The sequence below is a fragment of the Mus pahari genome, chromosome 8, assembly GCF_900095145.1.
Source record: "Mus pahari chromosome 8, PAHARI_EIJ_v1.1, whole genome shotgun sequence".
NCBI classification, from domain to species: domain Eukaryota; kingdom Metazoa; phylum Chordata; class Mammalia; order Rodentia; family Muridae; genus Mus; species Mus pahari.
In genome coordinates, this window is record NC_034597.1 from 32,005,722 (window position 1) to 32,028,427 (window position 22,706).

The window sequence follows — 22,706 nt, forward strand, 5'->3', positions numbered from 1 at the left end:
TAATGGGGTTATTTGAATTTCTGGAGTCCAGCTTCTTGAGCTCTTTGTATATATTGGATATTAGTCCTCTATCAGATTTAGGATTGGTAAAAATCCTTAAAAATATGGAACGCTTCACAAATTTGCGTGTCATCTTTGCTCAGGGGCCATGCTAATCTCTATATCATTCCAATTTTAGTATATGTGCTGCCGAAGCGAGCACATAAGTTAATTTTTAAAAATACCTATTTTCATTGGTAATAATTCCTGATAACCTGAAAATGTGTGCCATATGGGTCAGACTTCTGAATGATTGTCTATGGCTACTTTCTTACCTATGCAACTGAAACTCTCTTTATTGAACCCTCAATTAACACTGAAATCAGAAGCAACTTGTATCAAATGTATTTGATATGTTTATTAATACATTAATGAGAAAAACCCATCATTTGAAATAGTTTCTAGTTTTATTTATTTATTTATTTATTTATTTATTTTTTGAGACAGGGTTTCTCTGTGTAGCCCTGGCTGTCTTGGAACTCACTCTGTAGACCAGGCTGGTCTGGTACTCAGATCTCAGAGATCATGCTTCTGCCTCTTGAGTGCTGAGATTAAAGGCATGGTGAATATTTCTTTAAAAATACATAGGGTGATGAGTTGAATATCTGCATAGTTTTAATATCCAGTTAGCTTGGGCAACAGGAACATTTTTGAGGTATGTACATAAGCTCACTCATATACTAACACACCAGAGGGTCACATGAATGGCTCCAGGTATCAAGCCTGTGTGACCAGAGCCAAGACAAGTTTAGTCTTTTGTATATTGTTTTTCCGTATTGGCTTAATGATACTCATCTCCACCTTGGAAACACTTAAATCACTGCTCAGAGTCCTTTTGTGTCCCTTGTTTGAGACACATAAACTATCATTATCAAATGTATGAGGACTCCTGAGTTAAAGTGAGGCCAGTTAGGGGTGCTTTCTTCGGATCCTGGGAGCAAGAGTAAGAGCTAACAGAAATGTCTCCCCTGCTGTACTCTGAGGTTGATTTTAGCCTCTCTCCTGATGCTCTGGTTTATGGCAAAGGATGAAGAACTTGGAGTTTATTGGGTTCCAGAGAGTCATATGTTGAAGTTCCCACCATTGCAGAGAAATGGATTCATTTTCTGGTTTAGTTAAAACAATTGGGGGAAAGGTTAGTGGCAAATAGTCGTCCTTATACTTGAGGGTGATGCTCTTGTAAGCATATAAACTGTGGGCCTACTGTGTGGATGCAAGGTAATAACGTCCTAGAAAAGCCAGGTGTAGAGGCCCATACTTTTGATCCTAGCACAAGGTGAGGCAGAGAAATCTCTGAGTCCAAGGCCAGCCTGGTTCACATAGCAAGCTCCAGGACAGCCAGGACTACATAGAGAAACCCCATCTCAGAAATGGTCAAAAGTAAATAAATACAAACTTCCTAGAAAAAAAATGCAATCATCAGTACAAAATAGTACCACATATGTCTCTATAATTAGGGTGGCCATATGTACAGTCACACATTGAGTAATCTTTGAACTGCCAAAACGCCTTATCCTAGCATGAGTCATGTGACCTTGCTGAAGGTTATAATGATGAAAAGAAGAAAAGAAGGATACCATAGTAAGTTGGCTTGGTTAGAAGAAAGCCTTCTCATTCAGAAGTGGCTTCCCATGCTGGGCAAACACTTCCATTGCAGAGTCTAAGTGTTGCTAAGGACCTATGGAGACCACTTGGGCATGGCACAGTGGCTTGGGCAAGGTTAATTCATTTGGAAATATGCATTCCTTTCTTCCTTTATATAAAACCCAACTTCAGGTTCTCTTTAAAAACCTTATTCTAAGATGTTATTTTAATATCGTTGCTTTTCATAGTTGCTAGAATGTTTGCTTCAATTTTAATGTTTCAGCCCATCTTTAAAAGTCATAATATTTATTAAGTCTTAGAAAATTCCATACAATGTATCTTTTTAAATACATCCCCCCCCCTTTTTTTTGGTTTTTCGAGACAGGGTTTCTCTGTATAGCTCTGGCTGTCCTGGAACTCACTTTGTAGACCAGGCTGGCTGCGAACTCAGAAATCCGCCTGCCTCTGCCTCCCAAGTGCTGGGATTAAAGGTGTGTGCCACCAAGCCCGGCTTCCCTTCTATTTTTAAGATTATAATGTAATTACATCAATTTTCTATTCTCTATTTCCTTTCCTCCCATCAAACCCTCCCATACACTTCTCCTTATTTTATCAAATTCCTTGCCTTTTCCCATTAATTATGTCCCATTAATAATTAATTAATTGGTATTAATAATTTCCCACTATTCCCATATCTGTATATATATTCCTAAATAGAACCTGCTCCGTCTGTGTAATGGAACCTTTGTGTAGGTTTTCAGTGCTGGCCATTTGGCATTGGATAACTATTTAGTGAGCTTTTCTCTGGGGAAGGCTATCTCTCCTACTCTCATTATTCTTTAGTTGCCTGTAGTTCTTTGTGTAGGGCTTTCCTCATCCCCTTTGGCTACTGTTGTCCTTGACCAGTTTGTGTTTATGCAGTCATGGCTGTGAGACTTCATGGATGTAGCTTTTGAGACCACTAGGAGACAGCCTCAGCAAACTCCCCTCTCCTCTGGTTCTTACCATCCTTTTGCTCTCTCGGCCCTGTCCTATGAGCCATAGGTGCATGAGTTGTTTTGTCGATGTAGTCATTGGATCTGGACTCCTCAATTCTGCATTTTAACTTAATGAGATCTTATATTAACTTAATTTTAATGTGGTTTCAATTTAGTTTAATGTGGTTTTCTGTGATAGTCTCTGTCTGTTGCTCAGAGGTGTTTAATGAGTTTCCTTAGATGCACCCGAACATTTACATATGGATTCAAGGACGAATATTTAGAATAATACTTAGGAATTGTGTGGGTTTAGTAAAATGGTTGTTGCAGGTTCTCCTTTAAGATCCAAGAATTTACTCAGTCTGAGTAGTTAGCTAGGTTCCCAGCACCAAGCAGGATGTCCTTCCTGTTTATTAGATCCTATGTCCAGTTAGAGAGCTCTTGTTTACTACTAAGGTCTATGTGCCTCTACTGGACCATTCGGGTTATGCTGAAACACTGGTCATTGTAGTTCAAAGGCATCATAGCTGTTGCTTTTTTCTTTTGGAAGCTTGCTTGAATGGTACCTTCTGGGATCATATAAACTGATCCCCAGGATAAAGGTACTCAGGTCTCTTTCAGCCCAGGACTGTGTGTCTGAAGGGCATGGTATCCTCAGCAATTGAGATTTACCTTTTACCTCTGGCCCACTCATTATTTTAAAAAAGAATTGCATTTAATTATAAATTGTTATCGCCTATTAGTGTGTAGTAATAAAGTAAACTGTGATTCATTGTTTTGTGTGTACTGTATTCTAATGATTCTCAGAAAGTAGCATTGCTTTTGCTGTTAAACAGATCATAGCACTTTATAAAAATCAGACTTAAAAACCAAACATGGAAAGGAAATGAGCAGTATTCAATGTTTTTTTTTTTGACTTTATACAGAACATGGTGAACATGGAGAGCACGGTTAGGAGTGAGGAGCAGGAGCCCATGCAGTCAGAGGTGAGAGGGAAGACCTACTGTGTGTCGTGGGACCTGAACACATATCTTAGAACAGAACCTTACTTTTTGTATCAGCGGTGTCTTAGTTAGGGTTTTACTGCTGTGAACAGACACCATGACCAAGGCAACTCTTATAAGGACAACATTTAATTGGGGCTGACTTACAGGTTCCAAAGTTCAGTCCATTATCATCAAGGTGGGTGTGTGGCAGCATCCAGCCAGGCATGGTGCCGGAGGAGCTGAGAGTTCTACATCTTCATCTGAAGGCTGCTAGCTTCCAGGTAGCTAGGATGACGGTCTAAAAGCCCACACCCACAGTGACACACCTACAACAACAAGGCTTCATCTTCTAATAGTGCCTCTCCCCAGGTCGAGCATATACAAGCCATCACAAGTGGCTAAAGTTTTAATAAGGGCACTGTCAATACCAGAATGGGCATGGTGGCATACGTATGTGATCACAGTGCCTGAGGCTGGTGAGTTGTGATTCCTTCCAGGCATGCCGAAAGCTATACAGTGAGACTCTGCCTTAACAGAACAAAAGCAAAACCAAAAAAACCTATGAAAGTGGCAGTCCAGATGGAGATTTTGGTGATAAGGCACAGGTGGTGTGCAGTGTCTTGAAACAAATTTCAAAGTGAACACAATTTGGACATTCTGTATGTACTGGAATATTTTAAAGCTACAATATCCCATTATGTAGTCCATAGAATTGCTTACAAATTATGTGTATTCAAATTCCAGATGGATTTAAAAATATTTTTTAGAGCTTCATACTAGAATTCTCATACCATTAGCAGGTAGCAGTGGACATGAGTTCTATCAACTAAACGTGATGAGTCTTAGGTGCTTAATTCAGAAAGTTTATTTCAAAACTGAAAGAAAAGGGGCATGCTCATTTTGAAGCCATGTGAAAGTAGACACTGAACTTTGTGACTGTAGGAATTGGTGACGGACTCGGGCAAAACCCTAGCGGAGATCAGCGATCGGTACGGGGCGCCTAACTTGAGCCGAGTGGAGGAGCTCGATGAGCCCATGTTATCTGATGTAAGTATCAAGATCCCAGGACAGATTGTTTTTTTTGTGTTGATAATGTCTGGTGTGTATGGGGTTGGTTTGCAAATAATAGTTTCCTTTATGTAAAAAAGACCAAAAGTGCAGGTGCTAATATCCAAATTCTTCTTTTAAACCATTATTTTATGAGTATGGATATTTTGCCAGTATGTCTGTCTATATGTCTGTGTACCATACATCTGCAGTGCCAGTGGAGGCCAGAAGAGGGTGCCAGATCCCCTAGGAGAAGGTTCTGAGCTGTTAAAGGTACTGGGATTCAAATCCAAGTCCTCTCCAACAGCCAGTGCTCTTAACTGTTGAGCCACTGCCCCAGCCCCACTAACCAAATTCTTAACTGGTGTTCTGCCTGTGAAGGAGGCCCCACTGGCGTAACTCTGTCTATTTACATGTATAGCTCTATATCTGTTTCTATCCGTAGATAATAATCTGTATCTATATATTTTACAGTTGGAATTTGAAAACTTCTTAGAAATACATGTGTAAAGGAGTGGGAGGGGGATAGAATATAAATAATAATAATATAATAATAATAATGATAAAAACTACCAAGGTCACAAAAACAAAAAAAGAAAAAGAAATTTGCATCTGTAAAATAATTTTGTGAAATATGCAATCCTTAAATTCAATACGGAAAGAACCGTTTTGGCTCTCTGGAACAAACTCTGTAAACACATACAAAGTTTAGTGAGAACAAGTGTTTTTATAGTATATAAGTGCACATGTGCACTTATCAAGCATATTGTGATATCCATTGTGCCAGACATAGTGGGGAGTAAGGCGGCTTTTCACCTGCTCAAGTTTTCTGCATAGAGGAGGAACACGATCTGAACAGCACTAAGTGCTTATAATGAGAATGATCAGGAAATCTACTATCCATACCAGTGTGGTTTATGGCCGAAGGAAAGGTCATGAATAACTGAGTCAGATCATCGGGGGAGTGTCTCGCCAGGAACAAGATACTTAGTTGTCAATTTGTCATACCTGGAATTGAATTTGAATTTCTTTTTTTTCCTTTTCTTTTCTTTTGTTTTTGTTTTTGTTTTTGTTTTTTGAGACAGGGTTTCTCTGTGTAGCCCTGGATGTCCTGAACTCATTCTATAGACCAGGCTGGCCTCGAACTCAGAAATCCGCCTGCCTCTGTCTCCCAAGTGCTGGGATTAAAGGCATGTACCACCACTGCCTGGTGAATTTGAATTTCTTCCACCAGATTAGCCTGTGGGGGTATTTTCTTGAATGCTAATTGATGTAGGAGAGCTACTGTGGGCTTGGGCTGAATAAGAAATAAGGAAAGTGAGGGAATCAGTCGGCAAGTAGTGGTCTTGTTAGAGTCTGAGAATTGCTGAAGGAAGACCCCAGATTCAAATAGTATGCAAAGACAAAGAGTGTTTATTCTGCAGAAATAACCAGTATGGGTGGAGGTCAACCATTCATCAAAATGGCCAGTCCAGAGGAGCTCCCAGCCCTTTTTCATGTAGGGCTAGAGGAATTTTCCAGAAGGATTGGGTAATTTCTAATGTGATTGGTAGGGCCAAAGTGGTGACATTAGTAGAATTTTGATTGGCTGCTATGTTCTTCTATATTTGGTGAGACCTTAGAGAGTTGGTTAGGTAATCTAAAGTTTCATTGGTGGGTGATGAGGATGCTAAATGGATTGGTTTCTGATTGGCTTGTGCCAGGTGGTCTGTGGTCTGCATTTCTATGTTATGAACATTTAGCCACAGGATGAGATGCCTAAACCATACAAGGCATACATAGATGGTCAATCCCAAGATATTTCCCTGTTCTTGTGGTAATCTCCAGGCTGTCTTTGGATGGGGGATTTTATGGAGCTGGTGACTTATGACCTAGTTCCTGAGACAGATGGATGTCTTTCCTTTTGAAGCCAGGCCTGGTCCTGAAATGGAGGTGACGTCGTCTTTTCAGTCTGGCCTGGTCTAGTCATCCATGTTTTTTGCTTCAGTTCTGGCCCCAGTTTCACTCAGTGATGAGTTGTGACCTGGAAGTATAAGCCAAATGCTTCCCCCTCCTCCCCGCCACATTGTTTTGCCTGTGGTGTTGGTCACAGCAACAGAAAACAAACAAGCTAGAACAGGCACATCTTGCTACTTCATCCTGTGGGTCCTGAGAGGGTGGGGCATGATGAGGGTAGCAAGCTGAGGGAGGATAATTCTGGAAAGAAGTTAGGGACTGTTACTCAGGGGTGGGGAAAGGGAGTTCCAGGGAAGAATTCCAGGTGGAAAACACAAGAGGGTTAAAGACCCGGGTAGGAGAGAATAAAGAGCAATGATCAGGAGGCAGCAGGAGCCAGATCCACTCAGGGCCTCCCTCCGATGTTTACCTGCAAGCAGTGCAAGGAGACCTAGTCAGAGCTGCACTTTGGAAAGAGCCTGTGGTGGCGATAGTGTGGGAGGAGGACCGGGAAGAAAGAGCTAAATGAGCTAAGGGAGGGTAAGAAGGCCTGCAGGTTGGGGTGGGACTCACTGGGCGTGGCACTATTTAATAGTGCCTATTGGAAGTAGAAGGAAAAGCTGTTCTCAAGGGCTATTCGGAAAGTAGGGCTAGAACGACTTAGTGATAGACAGCAGGGAGCTAGAACCAATTAACAGTTCCTTCCCTTTGGACCCATGGGCCATTGGGAATGGGTTATAAGAGAGCAGGCAAGGAGACTTGGAACTAGAGACAGCAAGAAGCTGCCAAACAGCCCAGTGTCGCAGCTCAGCTTCACAGAGCTGGGAGAGGGGTGGGGCTTAAAGGCAGGGGGTGGGAAAGCCGGATCACGTTGGGGGTTGTGCATGTTGGTGTGGGGCAATGGATCTTGCCAGGAAACTCGGTAAGGTCTGAGTCCCAGAAAACTCGGGCACACATCTGAGATGGTAGGTGGCTCCCTGCCTGGAACACTTGCCACACTTCCCACATAAGAAAACGTGATCTGTGGTCATGTTGGCCCAGAGCAGAGTTCTCCATGCTAATGAGGTACCTAGAGGCTCTGAGGGTGTAGCCAATAAGCTCCCCTTCCCAGACATTCCTCCCTGCAAATGGTATTTAATTTCTGGCCCACCTTGAGAAATCGGTACACATCCATTTTCCATGATGAACAACCAAGAAAGTTTTGACCCAAGGACTGTCTCTTTCATCTACCACCACTAGGGGGAGCATGGAGAAGGCCTTCACCTACAGAGCTGCCTCTCTGTGCTTCCACACAATGGCCTCCAAGCTAAGGACAATTGCTACTGAGCTAAGCTGGAGCTGCCAAACTGGGCCCTGGGCTAGATGCAATCTTCAGCCCGTGGGCCCGCACTGGTCCAGCCTCATTGCAGGCCAGTGGACCCCTGATCCTTCATTTCCCGATCCTCTGTGTGGCATTCTGTGGTGACTAGATGTCTGGGGTGGAGGACAGGGATTACCAGGTTAGGCTTCCCACATCTCAGACTGCGTTTTCCTACCCCCAGAATGGTGTCTCAGCGCCTCCCTGAAGCTTGGCGGCAGCATACTTATAACCAGAATAGACTTAAGTTTGGCTCAAGAGATGAGGGAGAGGGAGCCGAGAAGGAAACCCAGCCTTTGTCCCCGAGCAGCTGAGCTGTGAGTGTTATCACTGGATGAATTGGTGGACATAAGAAAAAGGAAGTAGGGCTTTTTGCACAGGGAAGCTTTAGCCATGGAGATGTTGAGTTTCAGGTGATAATGAAATGTACACATGACCAAAATGCACTTCATGTACGGTATATCTCTGGTAGGGACAGGAGGACCGTACAGAAGATTCATAGTCAGTAGGCACGGGTATGTGTCTTAACTGAGACAGGAGAGGAAGCACAGCACTGAGGAGTGCCTGTGAGACGGCCTGGGGTCTATCTAGGAAGAAACCATTAGGAACTCCAGACCTTCAAAGGCCAAGGCTCATAATAACAAGACAAGGCTTCTGTTCCTAATAAGGGGTGGCTCTGGAAAGGGAGTGCCTCTCAAGGAGGGCAAGAAAGGTGTGGAGAAGACATTGTTCGAGAACATCATTTATAATTATATACTACTTTGGTACCCTTTGAAATCACCTGAAACTCAAACGGCCACCTTTATAGTTCACACTGACATTGTTTAAGCTTGGTTTTCTTTGTCTTGTGTCTTTTCATTGCAAGTAAAGTTTATTTACCTTGTATTTTGCTTTCAGGTTACCTTAAACATTGATCAAGATCTGTAGGACCAACCAACTGAAAAGAAATATTTTCTACCTGTTTCAAACTTCAAATCACAAGGGCCCTAATAATGTATTTTTCTCCTTTCAAACTTGGACCCTACTCCCCTTCCCCCAACTCACTAACTTTATAAACAGGCTTCAACTGTATCCTTAAAATAAAGTGCAGATGAGCCAAAAGAATGTGCATCTCTACAAAGAACAAGATTGCCTGGAAGGAAAGATCTAGAAACTACTACTGTACAAAGGATAGAGGTCTCAAGAGTTTCTACAACCCTCAGATATGGCCTCTCCTTTTGAGATTGAACTGAAAAGCATTTTCCAGATTGCTGGCAGGTGGAGCCTCTTAGAACATTTCATCAAACTCCTATGACGGAGGCAGGATTGGAGGGAGTATTTCCCCATCGCTCTGGAAGTGTATGGTCTTGAGGCTGGCTCAGCCATCCGCACTGGAGAACAAATGTGGGGGTTCCTTTTCTTTACTCTGTGCTGTTGGGTAGCCAGGTTCTGTCTGTCTTTTCAGAGTTTGTGAAAGTAGGGTTCTTGCAATGAGTGTTTACACAGACCGTGGAGCAGGAAACAGTCTTGGAGAACCTGGAGATTTTTTTTTTTTCCTTGATCAGCCAGCAGGCACAGGCACCAGGGCACTTCAGTCAGACAGATTTTTGGTTCCTATAAAGTTTCATTAATGTCTCTAGGGCTCTTGGGAGAAATCCCTTTACAGAATTCCTCTAAGTTCAAGATTATGAGGTTTCAGTTCTTAGAGACATGGGTATAGGACTTGGAGAGATGGCTCAGCGGCTAAGGGCACTGACTGCTCTTCCCAGATGACCAGCATTCGAACCCCAGCACCCACGTGCCAGCTCACAGCTGTCTGTAATTCTTGAGATCTGACATTCTCACACAGACATACATGCAGGCAAAAAAATCAATGCACATAAAATAAAGGTGAGTAAGTAAATAAGTAAGTAAAAATAAAAAAAGAAATGGCATGGGTATAAAACCACAAATGCTAGAAAGAAACCTTTTGCTTTTAAATATGCTTTTGTATATAATATCCTTTTCCTAAGTAAGTAGAGACATTTTCCTGGATATTTTTTTAAATCCAATTTCATTAATTTCTGTGTGTGTGTGTGTGTGTGTGTGTGTGTGTGTGTGTGTGAAGGGCAGATGCATGTTACCATGGTGCACACGTGGAGGTCAGAACAATATTGGGACGATTCTTTCTTCCACATTGTTAGGCAGGGTCTCTTTCTGTTTTTTTGGTTTTTGTTTGTTTGTTTGTTTTCTTGCTGCATATTCCAAGCTAGCTGGCTTATGAGCTTCTGGGTAATTCTCCTGTCTCCACCTCCCACCGCCCAGTAACGGGAGTGCTGTGAGACACAACAGCACATCAAGCTGTTTTATCAGGCTCCTATGACAAGCACGTTTATCCACAAAGCCTTCTCCATTACCTTGGTTTTCTTTTCATTGATTTTCATCTCTATGGATTTATGGTATTTAACTGGTATTATATTCTTCAGTTTATATTACTATGATGGTGGTGGTGGTATGGATGTGTGTACTTGTAGAGTTTAGAGGTTGGCTTTGGGATCTTTCTTTTTCTCTAGGTTTTATTTTTTGAAACAGATTCTTTTCAATAAACCTGGGGTTCACCTCTTGGCTAGACTGACTGGTCATTCAGCCCTCAAGATCCAGTGGGGTTACAGGCTCGTACATTCACATTTGACTTTTAGGTGGGTGTTGATGTATCTAAGCACATGCTCTCATGTTTCTGCTGCGAGCAGTTTGCCCACTGAACCATTTGTCTAGCCCCGATATTATTTTTAACATGTTGGAGCTGGAGAGATGGCTCAGCAACAGCTAAGGATTCAGACTGCTCTTGCAGAGGACCCACGTTTGGGGCGCGGCACACAAATCAAGAGCTCAGAGCTTTTTCCTGTCGCTCTCTCTGACCTGGCGAGTGGGATAGGAGGCACCTGTCCAGGAACATTGGAACTGACATAGTGGTTACATTTGCCAGGAGGCTAGCAGCTAAACCACATAACTCATGCAGAGATGGCACACTCTCCCAAAGTGCCCTACACATTGAAAAGACAAATATACAGATGCCTGGGAGCAGTGACTAAAAAGGGAAAGCAGAAACTTTTGAAAAAATCCAGGAACCCAGATCATTAAATTGTATTTGTTTCTGGTTGTGTTGCTGTAATACTTCTTATGACCACTAGATGTCGCAAAGATACAATTCAAACTGAGCTGCTCCTTGCTTTACAGCTTAACAAATTCACATTTAGTATGCCCACCCTGTCATACATAATTCAGTCTAGCCCAACTTAAACATGCTGGGGGGACTTACTTTAAGTCTATAGTTAGACAAAATCATTTTAAGCCACTGTTTCAATAAAGTGTTTAATACTTGGGTGGTATGTTGCATGTTATATGGAAAGTGAACAGAGTGGTTCTTAAACCACAGAGCTGAAGGTACATGTGGTCTTGAGGATGTTTAACCCATCTCACCAAACTTGCTTGCAGTAGCTATGATGGCATAATCATGAATTTAATCTCTTTCCTGAGGAGACTCAAGAACAGGTGGCAGAAGGCACAAGGGCGTCGGTGCCTGCTGGCTTAGCAGGTACAGTATCTGTTGGGAAGATGCCAAGCATTGGCTACACCATTTGTTTCTTCTTTTGATGTTTCTTCGTGGTAATCAAGAGCATCCTGCATCTGCCTGTCTGATCTTGTAAACCTGTGCTGTTCACCTCTCCTAACTTTTGTGCCCTTTGATGAGTGCGCATACCCCTCTCTGCCAGTTCCCTTGTTGTGAGATTTCTTGGTGCCTCTGCTCCCGCTTTGTGCACCCGCTTTGTCTTCACCCAGTTCCCTAGGTAGTCACTGGAAAGCTCTTCAGCCTCCATCCCCAGGGGCTTGTGAAGATCTTTATCAATGCCCCATTCTGAATGTTTTCTGACTAACTCTCACCCAGCCTAAGTCACACATTCTCTGTCACACAGCACAGGCAACATGTTAATTGAGCCTGTTTCTTCACAACACAAGCCTCCCTTGCCCTCAGAAACTTTTAAGATTAGAAACTTTGCCAGACAAAGGTGGGACTGATGCTTCTTACTTCAAACTCCTGCCACATTGCTTGCTAAGGCACTAAAAAAAAAAAAAAAAAAATCTCTTGCCTTGAGGACAACCCGACCTTTTGAGTATGTTTTCAAATTATTTTCCCAAATGCCACTGGTGTGACTTCTCCTGGTGCTTCTGCAGCATTTCAGACAGCAGAACATTAATACTATTCAAAAAATTCTGGCAGCTTTCATTTAGATTTGATCATGTCCAATGGCCTGAACAACCATTTGTTGTAAACAGGATGCTTTGAAGAAAGCTCTTGCACATTGGTTCCATTGGTTGAATGAATGCAGTCACATTTGGTGGTAAACACAGCCTTTACATTAGTCAGTGTGGATGGCGCCTGTATATTCTGAATACTCACAAGATCAAAAGACTCTTGAATTTGATGCTCTTTTAGCCTGTAAAATACTCTTGCCTGAGGCATAACATGGTCCAAAGACCTGTCTTCAGACAGTGCTCCCATTACCCAGGCTCTCTTTTTCTGGAGATAACAAGTGGGGAATGTCGACTGTCTTGAATATTTCAGGCTTCTTTAGCTGTAGGCAAGGAAGGGCTTTCATTTGAATCCTGCAACATCTCCACCCCAAAGCAGCATCTCAGAGTCTTAGAATGCCTAGGCTTTATGTCTCCAAGACAGGCTCATTTCATCAACACTAAGCAGTCATTACAGACTTACAGTCATTACAGTCAACCATAGAAACCCCACGTAGCCCTTCCTCCTAGGTCAGCACCTGCTCCCTACTGCTGACCTTCAGATTAAAAAATTGCAATGTGCCGGGCGTGGTGGCGCACGCCTTTAGTCCCAGCACTTGGGAGGCAGAGGCAGGTGAATTTCTGAGTTCAAGGCCAGCCTGGTCTACAGACTGAGTTCCAGGACAGCCAGGGCTATACAGAGAAACCCTGCCTTGAAAAAACCAAAATAAATAAATAAAAATAAAAATAAATCTTAGGGGGCTGGAGACATGGCTCAGCGGTTAAGAAGAACTGACTGTTCTTCTAAAGATCCTGAGTTCAAATCCCAGCAACCACATGGTGGCTCACAGCCATCTATAATGAGATCTGATGCCCTCTTCTGGTGTGTCTGAAGACAGCTACAATGTACTTACATATAATAATAATAAATAAATCTTTAAAAAAAATTGCAATGTTCCAACTCCTGCTCAGTAAGTCTGAGTTGGGGCTGAAAAACTTACACTCTTTTCTGCTTTTCCTTTATTTTATTTGTTCATTTAGGAAGGGTCTCCCAATTCTCCTATGTCTACCACTGCGCCCTGCTTGAGAATTAGTATTGCTACTAAATTTCCAGCTTTAGACGTGATGCTCTAGAATACACAAGGGAAACTTGTGAAAACCTTGGGCGTAGGTTAGTTATGTCCGTTCTCAAGGTCCTGGAGAGAGTTAGTTACATTGCTTTCCAAAGCAGTCCTGGGAATCACCACTGCCCTCTCAGCGGGGCGTGGGAGTCCCCATGGTGGGTGTCCTTTCTGGTACTTGGGAATGCTTTACTTCTATCATCTCTCACCCTAGAAAGACTCTTAGAAGTTTCTTTGTGGTTTCATTTGCATTTTCTTCTATTGCTCATAAGATGACGCCTGTTTTGCGTTTGCCACTGATTGATTTGCTCCTCTGGGAACCCTGTGCTCAGTATTTGCTTGCACACTGTATTGATTTGTTTGTCTCTGTCTTATTGATTTTCCTTGTTGATTATATGTTGGGAAACCACTCAGGTGGTAGGCCGACTCCACCTGCCTGAGTGTGCTTACCATTTGGAAAAAGCCTTGCGTTTTATTTTATTTAAAGATTTCACTCATGTCTCTAACCATTTATTTCATAAACTAATCAACTATTTTCAAATCTTCTAGGATAGGTCACATGGTCAAAGGTTTGCCTTGTTAAGTTTTTTCTATTCCAAGCTGACCAGTAATCAAACTTAAAATTTAAAAGTATGGTCAAAGGATTGCAAGCTGGTACAAACACTCTGGAAATCAGTCTGGCGGTTCCTGAGAAAATTGGACATAGTACTACCGGAAGATCCAGCAAGACCTAGCCTGGGCATATACCCAGAAGATGTTCCAACTTGTAATAAGGACACACGTTCCAGTATGTTCATAGCAGCCTTATTTATAATAGACAGAAGCTGGAAAGAACCCAGATGTTCCTCAACAGAGGAATGGATACAGAAATTGTGGTACATTTACACAATGGAGTACTACTCAGCTATTAAAAACAAAGAATTTATGAAATTCTTAGGCAAATGGATGGATCTGGAGGATATCATCCTGAGTAAGGTAACCCAATCACAAAAGAACACACATGATATACACTCACTGATAAGTGGATATTAGCCCGGAAACTTAGAATACCCAAGATACAATTTACAAAACACATGAAACTCAAGAAGGAAGACTAAAGTGTGGATACTTCATTCCTTCTTAGAATGGGGAACAAAGTACCCATGGAAGGAGTTACAAAGTTGGGAGCAGAGCCTGAAGGAACCACCATCCAGAGACTGCCCCCACCCAGGGATCCACTCCATAAACAACCACCAAACCCAGACACTAGGCAGATGCCAACAAGAGCCTGCTGACAGGAGCCTGATATAGCTGTCTCCTGTGAAGCTCTGCCAGTGCCTGGCAAATACAGAAGTGGATGCTCACGGTCATCCATTGGACAGAGCACAAGGTTCCCAATGAAGGAGTCAGAGAAATACCCAGGGAGCTGAAGGGGACTGGAGCCCCATAGACGGAACATCAATATGAACTAACCAGTACCCTCAGAGCTCCTTGGAATTATACCGCTAATCAAAGAAAACACATGGTGGAATGTGTGGCTCTAGCTATATATGTAGCAGAGGATGGCATAGTCAGTCATCAGTGGGAGGAGAGACCCTTGGTCCTGTGAAGGCTCTATGCTGCAGTATAGGGGAATGCCAGGACCAGGAATGGGAGTGGGTGGATTGGGGAGCAGGGGGGAGGGGGAGGGGGAGGGGATAGGGGATTTCGGAGGGGAAACTAGGAAAGTGGATAACATTTGAAATGTAAATAAAAAATATCTAATAATAATAATAAAGTATGCTCAAGTGCACTGTTAGCAGTTGTATGGAATAAAAGGATTCTGGTTCCTGACTTGAATGGTGGCAAACGGCACTTGAGGTTCTGAAGCTGAGCCTGTGTGCTGCAGCCCAAGTATGTCAACTCTACCCCCAGCCTTGCTGCAATGTTCCATGCTTTGACTTCCTTTCTTCAGGGAGAAAGGAAATATTTCTTGAATCCCAAAGTGCAAGTTAATGTGGGAGTATTCACATCTGGAGGCACACAGACTGACTTTCCAGGCTGTGAGACTGACCATGGTTGGTGGATGGATTTTATGAGTCACAAGACATGTTCACACACTCCAAAATAACTCCCATGTGACCACTCTGTCCAACTAAGTATTTTTTTGTGTCAATCCTATTTTGAAATTCAATTACCTCTGGCATATGGTTCATTCCTTTAAAAGGAAGAAAACAGGTACTATGGTCCAGACATGATGCAGGACTACATTGTCTGGATTCTGTTCTGCTTCGATAGAACTTGTATTTTATAGAGGCAGAAGTGCAGGTTCAGATAGCATGGACTGGAAAGAAAAGGAAAGGAGTTAGACATGGCCAGCTGGAGACTCGGCAAGCAGAGCAGAGCACTGAGCAAGGCATAGAAGGGCCTACCTCTGGTAGGAAAGCAGGTGGGGGACCTGGATCTGAATCCAGTCCAAGGACTGCTGACACTTTACCCTTTCTGATGTTATGAGTGATCATTAATCAGAAGCCACGGCTAGCACCCTAACACTTAGGAGACAAGACAACCAGGAGTTCAAGGTCGTCTTTGGTTACATAGGAGTCTAGGGCCTAAGGTCCATAAGATACTTGGGTGGAAACAAAAAGATGACAGCAGATTGTCTCAACCAGTAAAGGTGCTGGCTGTCAAGTCTGATGGACTGAGTTTGATCTCCTGAACTCCGGTGGTGAAGGAGAAAACTCATTATTTTTTTTTTTTTTCAATTCCGGCAGAGGAGGCTGAGGCTGGAGGATCCTTGGGTCTCGGTGATCAGTCAGGTTAGCTGAATGAACAAGCCTCAGTCAGGCTACTAAGAGAAGCCATCTCACATAAAACAAAGCCCAGGCTGTCCTCTGCTCTCCGTTCACATTTATACACAACCATACACAACCATACCAACACGTGTACACACACACACACTCACACACACACACACACACAGAGAGAGAGAGACAGAGACAGAGACAGAGTCTAAGGACTGAAGAGATGGCTCAGCAGGTAAGAACACTTGCTCCTGGAGAGTTTGTTCCAGCACTCATGTAACTTCAGCTTCAAGAAATCTGGCATCCTTCATGGGCACCCCCATGTGCGCGCGCGCGCGCGCGCGCACACACACACACACACACACACACACACACACACACATATAAAGAAAAATCTTACAAGATTTTTCTAAAGCACAAAAGATAATAAATCAAGATCTCTTTCTCATTTTCTCCCCTCCATAATCTCTGTCTCTGAAGTGTTGTAATCCTTGCTTTCTTGATGTAATGGTGATTTGTTTAGTGGAGGAGTTGTTTTGGGGGAAAGATGAACTGTCGGTGACTTTGCCACAGCTGTTGCTATTACACAACCTTAGGATGATGACCCAATATCAGCTAGGGAAGCAAAGACTGAGGTCTTTCAGTTTGGACAGTGTGTATTTTCTAGCTTTCCTATTTTTGTTGTTGAATTTTGATGAGTTGACTGAGGATATATTTGAAATTTCTATAAATTTAGTAAGGTCTTTTGAGACCATTTTGAAAACAAGACCACTTTACACTAAGTAGCTATGGCCATGCTGATCTTATTTCAAAGTGGCTTCAGGGATGCTTCCAGATGTCTACACCATTCTCAACACACCAGAACAATGCTATAAATGAAAAGGTTTAGAATGGAGAGGCAACATCTGATTCCTTAGTATAGAACGTAATATATTAATTGCTGTAAATTGATCTATAGATTTGGCCTAGTAACTTCTTGAAAGTATTGGAGACCCTTCTAGAATAGAGTTCTGTTAGCTGGATAGAGTCCTCGGCAGCACTCATAATTTCCGATACTCCCATACTGGGCATGCATCATGTTCTTCCTCCCTCACTGTGGTTACCTTGGTTGGGAGACGGACTGGCCAATCCTACCTTGCTCTTCATTCCCACCCAACTTTGTGTTTTTTTCCTCTGGAATTATTGGCTAACTCTAAACATACCTATGCTCGTTTTAGTTTTGACACTGCTGGAATATTTATCTTGGTGAGTGTGTTTGCTTATGCAAGGTGAGTTTTGTTGACTCAGTGATACCAACAGGCTTCAGAATATTGCGTAGTTAATAGAGTCACGTGACTCTACATGACTTGTAAAAATTTCCCTTTCTGCCAGAGATTTTTACTTTTACATTTTTCATCCACGAAAGAGGTTTCCTTCATACTTCTTAGATTCTTGTTAAATAAATCCTTCACACTGGGTCGGATGTTCAGTTACCCACACAAGGGAATTATACAGTTTTGGCATAGTAGAAAGGCCAAGTAAGGTTCCTAAGAGTAGCCACTCTCACCCAGGACATGCCTATGCTGGGCACGGTGTTTGTGCCTATTGCTGTTACTATTTCTTTTGGACTATTGCATATTTATTCAGGCCAGAAAGTTGGAAGTTACCTCTGAATCTGCCTACCCCCCTTCTTACCATACTCAATGAAGTATCAGACCATACTCCTTTCTGCCTACATCAGTCAATAAGGTCCCTAGGGCAGTCTTGTCTAGTCCAGTGGCCAGCAATATGTTTACAAACAACTGCCTCTGATAACATTCCATGTCAGTTGACATAGTTTGCTTGATAGCCTTCATGAATTTATCTCTGTCATCAAGACTAAACTTCTTATGGAACGCAGAATGCAGAGAGCTCTTTCAAGTGTGACTCCTGACTCCTACGCTGATACTCTCTGGCTGTTTACTTGAACACACTCCATGCCCCAGCCTCACAGCACACCTGAAGTGTCACTAAAGTTCCATGCATTTCTAACTCCTAGGCGTAGTATCTTTCCTTTCTGTTGTATCAGGTCCTTTTACTGTAGAGACCATACCATGGAGTTGGTCTATGACAGGTATTTAAATCACATTCAAAGAATGTATAGAAGGAAGGATGATGGATGAGTGGATGTCTAAATGGCCAATTCAGAGGCCGGTTTCCAGAATAACAGGAAGACTTGAAGCCCAGCACTGATCTGGCTTAGGAAGGTTAAGGATTTCTGACATAACTCTAGACTCAAAATAATAGTTACTAGGATTAGGAGAGTGGGTTTCCCCTTAGGAAATTCGAATTAGTTGATTGAGGGTAGCAATATTTGTCCCTTTTTTGAAATCAACCTCTTTAGTGTCAGGTTGCCAGGTTATTTGGTGTCCAACCTTAGCCCTCCTCCAAGGTTTTCTCTAGAAGAAAGATTTGGGAAGTCAATTTTAAATTTTGAATGTAGCTACTAATCCTTTCTATAGCTTAAGCATCATGCAGTGTTCTTTGTTTCACTTCTCACTGGATGATACGCATAGCAGCAGGAACATGGGGCAGCTGGCCATGTTATAACAGGATGCCAGGGGATAGTGCTCCACCATAACCTAGATACTGGCCCAATAGGTATTCCAAGCTGTAGGCTTATATTTTTCAAAACCTACTCCCTAAAGTTAGGCAAGAAGAGATGGTAAATAGGACAAGGGGATGTCATCCTGTTTAGAAGTATTCTTGGAGGAGATTCGAGTCTCTGTTGTCAGGATACCAACAGTCCAGTTCAAAAGAGTCACCAAACAGGAATCAGCAACAGCATTGTGGTCCAGCAGAAACCACCAGGCCGCTGCTGAATTGGCAGGAGTCCGTAGGAGCAACCAGGACCAGCTGGAATGCCAGGAATTCTTCGCTGTGCTTATCTCAGTGAAGAGAAGATCAGAGAAGATGAGAGACCAATGAGGAGTTGCACAGTTAGTTACGCAAGTGTCCCATCACCGTATGCTGAGTATGGTCTCTAAACATCACGTGACTTCCCATGGGGTTTTTGCCTCAACGAAACACCACATGAGTCTGCATCACGTGACACAACCAGGAACTTCCACTTCACCCAGGGCTTTGTTCACATGATGATTCTAAATCCCATTAGGTTGACAATTAAGATTAACCATTACAACTCTACCTCTTGTCAACTTTACACCCAAGCATATCACTTTAAGCCTTCTAGGCCTTGTCTCCCTAGGCACATGGACATCTCACCATATAAAATGAACATAGTCTAACTTAAGTTGCCACAGTCTTTAGTAGTTCAACGCTGCTCAAAAATGTGTCACATACAGAGTTGTTTTCTAAAATCCAGCCAGTCTCTTAATAATGAATTCCTCACAGTCAAACAATCAAACAAGAAAAAAATTATATACTTGTGACATACAATGGTACAAAGTAAACATTCTCATTCCAAAAGGGAAGAGGGAATGCATATCAAAGGCAAGACAAAAGCAAAACAAATTCCCAGCATGGTGAACAGCAAATCAGGCAATTCTATTTTCAGTATCTAGAGCACATAACAGAGTCATCTGGGCTGCCAAGGGCTTGGGTAGCTCCATTTTTCTAGCTTTGTTACACACAGCACAAGCGGCCTCTCTCTTGAACCAGCCCCACTCCATGCATGCAACATCACACACTGTGTATTCCCTGATTCTTGTATCTTCAACATCCTGGAATCATCATTGTAACTTAGGTTTTACCTTTCCAATTTCACACAGTGGTTCCCAAAGGTCTCATTGCAGGATTCCAACTTTTCCAAACATTTGCTTGCTTCAGCAGCACTCTGAAATTATGATTCAAGATCTAGGATGACTTCAGTTGGAATTGTTCATGCTTGGAGTACTATGTGGACAATGCTTCTAGGTTCTTTTTGCCAGCTGAGTATGCAGCTGGGCCTCCGTGGACTTCTGTTGTAGCAGGCTCTGTGAGTCTCTTGTGTCCTGCCTCTGGGAAAACACTTTCCTAGACAGTTGTTTTTGATGTGGGAAACTCTTTCAGTGGAATTCTCAGTTTAGATGTTTTTCCCCAAATACATTTTTGTTTTTACAATGCAGAGCTTTCCTTTGGTAATGTCTGGTGGCCCCTCTCCTGTTGTAGACACTGGGTATTTCTTTAATGGTGCAGATCTCTTTAACAATTATAACTGCTTTTAAATTTGTCTTATCTGATTATATGTATATATATGTATATATATATATATGAAACATATATGAAACACACATACACACACATATATTATATATATATATATATATATATATATATATATATATATATATATTTCTTCTCCATATTTTGCTACCTGTCATTGCAGAGCTGGACAAGCACACTGACACTAATTATGACACAGCCTGCATGCTATCTTGAAATTTCATATGCTAAACAAGTTAACCCATTTAAACAATTGTAGCCTTACTTGAATACTCAGGACACAGGCAGAATGGAGCAAGAATCTTTTCCAGAAAATGATCTTATGACTTCAACTCCCAGTAGAGTTCTTGTTCTCCAAAACCTTAGAAGCTAACCCTCCAAGGTCTTTGTATATGTTAGTATTCTGGTCTCTAAAACCTAATGCAATGGCCCACCAACTTCTGCTTATAGCATTCTAGGGTTAAAGTTCCAAACTTAACCACATTCCTCTTGAAAACACTTTCCAAAGTGTTTTCCAAAACCTATAACCATCCATCTAAAGTTGCCACAGCAATAATTCCATTCCTGGTACCAACTTTTTACATTAGTTGCTTTTCTTGTTTCTGTGATAAAATACTGGACAAAAAGCAGCTTCAGGAAGGAAATAGTTACAATGGCTCACAGTTGGAAAGTAGAATCCAGCATGGCAGGACAGATGTGGCAGCGGTAGCTGGTTAGATTACATCCCTAGTCACGAAGCAGAAGGCAGTGAGGCCTGATAGGAAACTCACTTGTTTTGTTTCTGTTTTTCAAAACAGGGTTTCTTTATGTTGCCATGGCTGTCCTGGAACTCAACATGTCCTGGCCTCAAACTCCGAGATCTGCCTGTCTCTACCTCCCAAGTGCTGGGAGTAAAGGCGTGCACCACCACCGTCCAAATGCAACTCCCCTTTATCTTCTCTGTTTAAAATCCAGTTCAGGACTTTAGCACATTTAGGGTGAAATTTCTTCACCTCAATTAAAGTGGCCTAGAAACCCTCTCATAGACACATTCAGGTGTTCGTTTTCATGGGGACTCAACATCCTACTGAGTTCACAATCAAGCTTAACCAGAACAGTAGGTTTTATGTATCTAGGAATTTGTTCATTTCTTCTAGTTTTTCTAGTATATTGGAGCATAACTTTTCAAAATATGTTCTACTGCTCCTCTTGAGTTCACTGATATCTATCTGTTTTAACATCACTCTTAGATTTAAAATGTATTAACCTGAGTATCTTTTTTCTTTCTTTCTTTGGATGTTTGTTTTATCTAACTTTACAAAGAATTAACTATTCCATTGACTATGTCTACTTGTATTCATTTTATTTCAATTTCATTAATTTCCTTCTTGATCTTTATTATTTATTTACATGTCTAAATTTCAACTTTGGCTTGTTTTCTAAGATCCTGAGGTACATCAGTAGGGTATTTATTTGAGAGCAGCCTCATCTTATTATATAGGCACTCATAAACTTCCTTTTGAGAACTATAAACAAAACGTTTCTTCAGGGGCTCATCAGTCAATTGGTTTTCTGAGCAGAAGGTTGCTACATGGAAATGAGGTCAAATTTGAGCCTTTGCTATGTTGAACTTAGGTTATCAGTAGTGCTGGGTGGGGACATGAGGACAGTTCATGCGTAAGGGAACCCAGGACAGCCTGTGCACAAGAAATATTCAATTTACATTTAGTTGGCAATTTAGAGCTATGAAGTCATCATGGGTTTGACTCTTAGAATCATTATACCTCTGCCAAGGTTTGTTAGAAGAAGACTCAAGCTACTATTTTAAATCTTGTGTAGATAGGTGTTTACATAACTATTAACATTTATTATGGATGCTAAATCTTTATCTGCTTCAGCACTGCTAAATCCTGCCTTCGTTGTTTTGGAAACATCATTTTGCTATGAATCCAAAACTGGCCTTCAACCCCCAAACCTCTTGCCTCAGCCTCTCGAATGCTTCAGTTTACAGGTGAAAACAGTCAAATCTATGTCCACTTTATATTCCACCAAAACATGCTTATGACACGTATGTTTGTGACATAAATGGAAAAGTAAAAATATTCAAGCACCAGGGAATGAGCAGCTGAATAATATACAGTACATTTCTTCTGTGTGATACTGTTCAAGTGCTAAAAGAAATATCTATCTGTATGTCAAATATGAGAAGTGAGCTACATGTAGATATGGGGAAGGAGCAAACCGCAAATATGTGCATGTGAATAAACATATGCATATATACTGTGTTCTATTTTTGTTCAGAAGAATACCATGCATACATGCATAGCTTGCCTAATTATATTTGCTAATGTTTATAACTTCGTATTGCTTTCTAGAAGAATGTTAAAGACTCATTATGCCTAAATAGTTTAATCTCATTCTAACAGTAATTCAGGCAGGTAATAATTTTTCTTACAGTAATTCAGGCAGGTAATAATAAGGCAGGTAAT

At 41.9% G+C, this 22,706-nt stretch overlaps 1 protein-coding gene and 1 non-coding gene across 2 annotated transcripts in view; one reads left to right on the plus strand and one right to left on the minus strand.

The window, feature by feature from the left end:
- Positions 1-8,133, plus strand: part of Dydc1 (DPY30 domain containing 1) — a 15,408-nt gene extending 7,275 nt beyond the window's left edge. Inside the window, exons 4-6 of the mRNA XM_021202847.1 lie at positions 3,527-3,586; positions 4,529-4,633; positions 8,110-8,133. Coding sequence (XP_021058506.1) covers positions 3,527-3,586; positions 4,529-4,633; positions 8,110-8,133 — 189 coding nt within the window. The remainder of the gene's footprint in view (positions 1-3,526; positions 3,587-4,528; positions 4,634-8,109) is intronic.
- On the minus strand, positions 99-202 carry LOC115064659. Its single transcript, XR_003844475.1, has one exon. It is a non-coding gene; the product is annotated as a U6 spliceosomal RNA (small nuclear RNA).
- Positions 8,134-22,706: the final 14,573 nt, after the last annotated feature.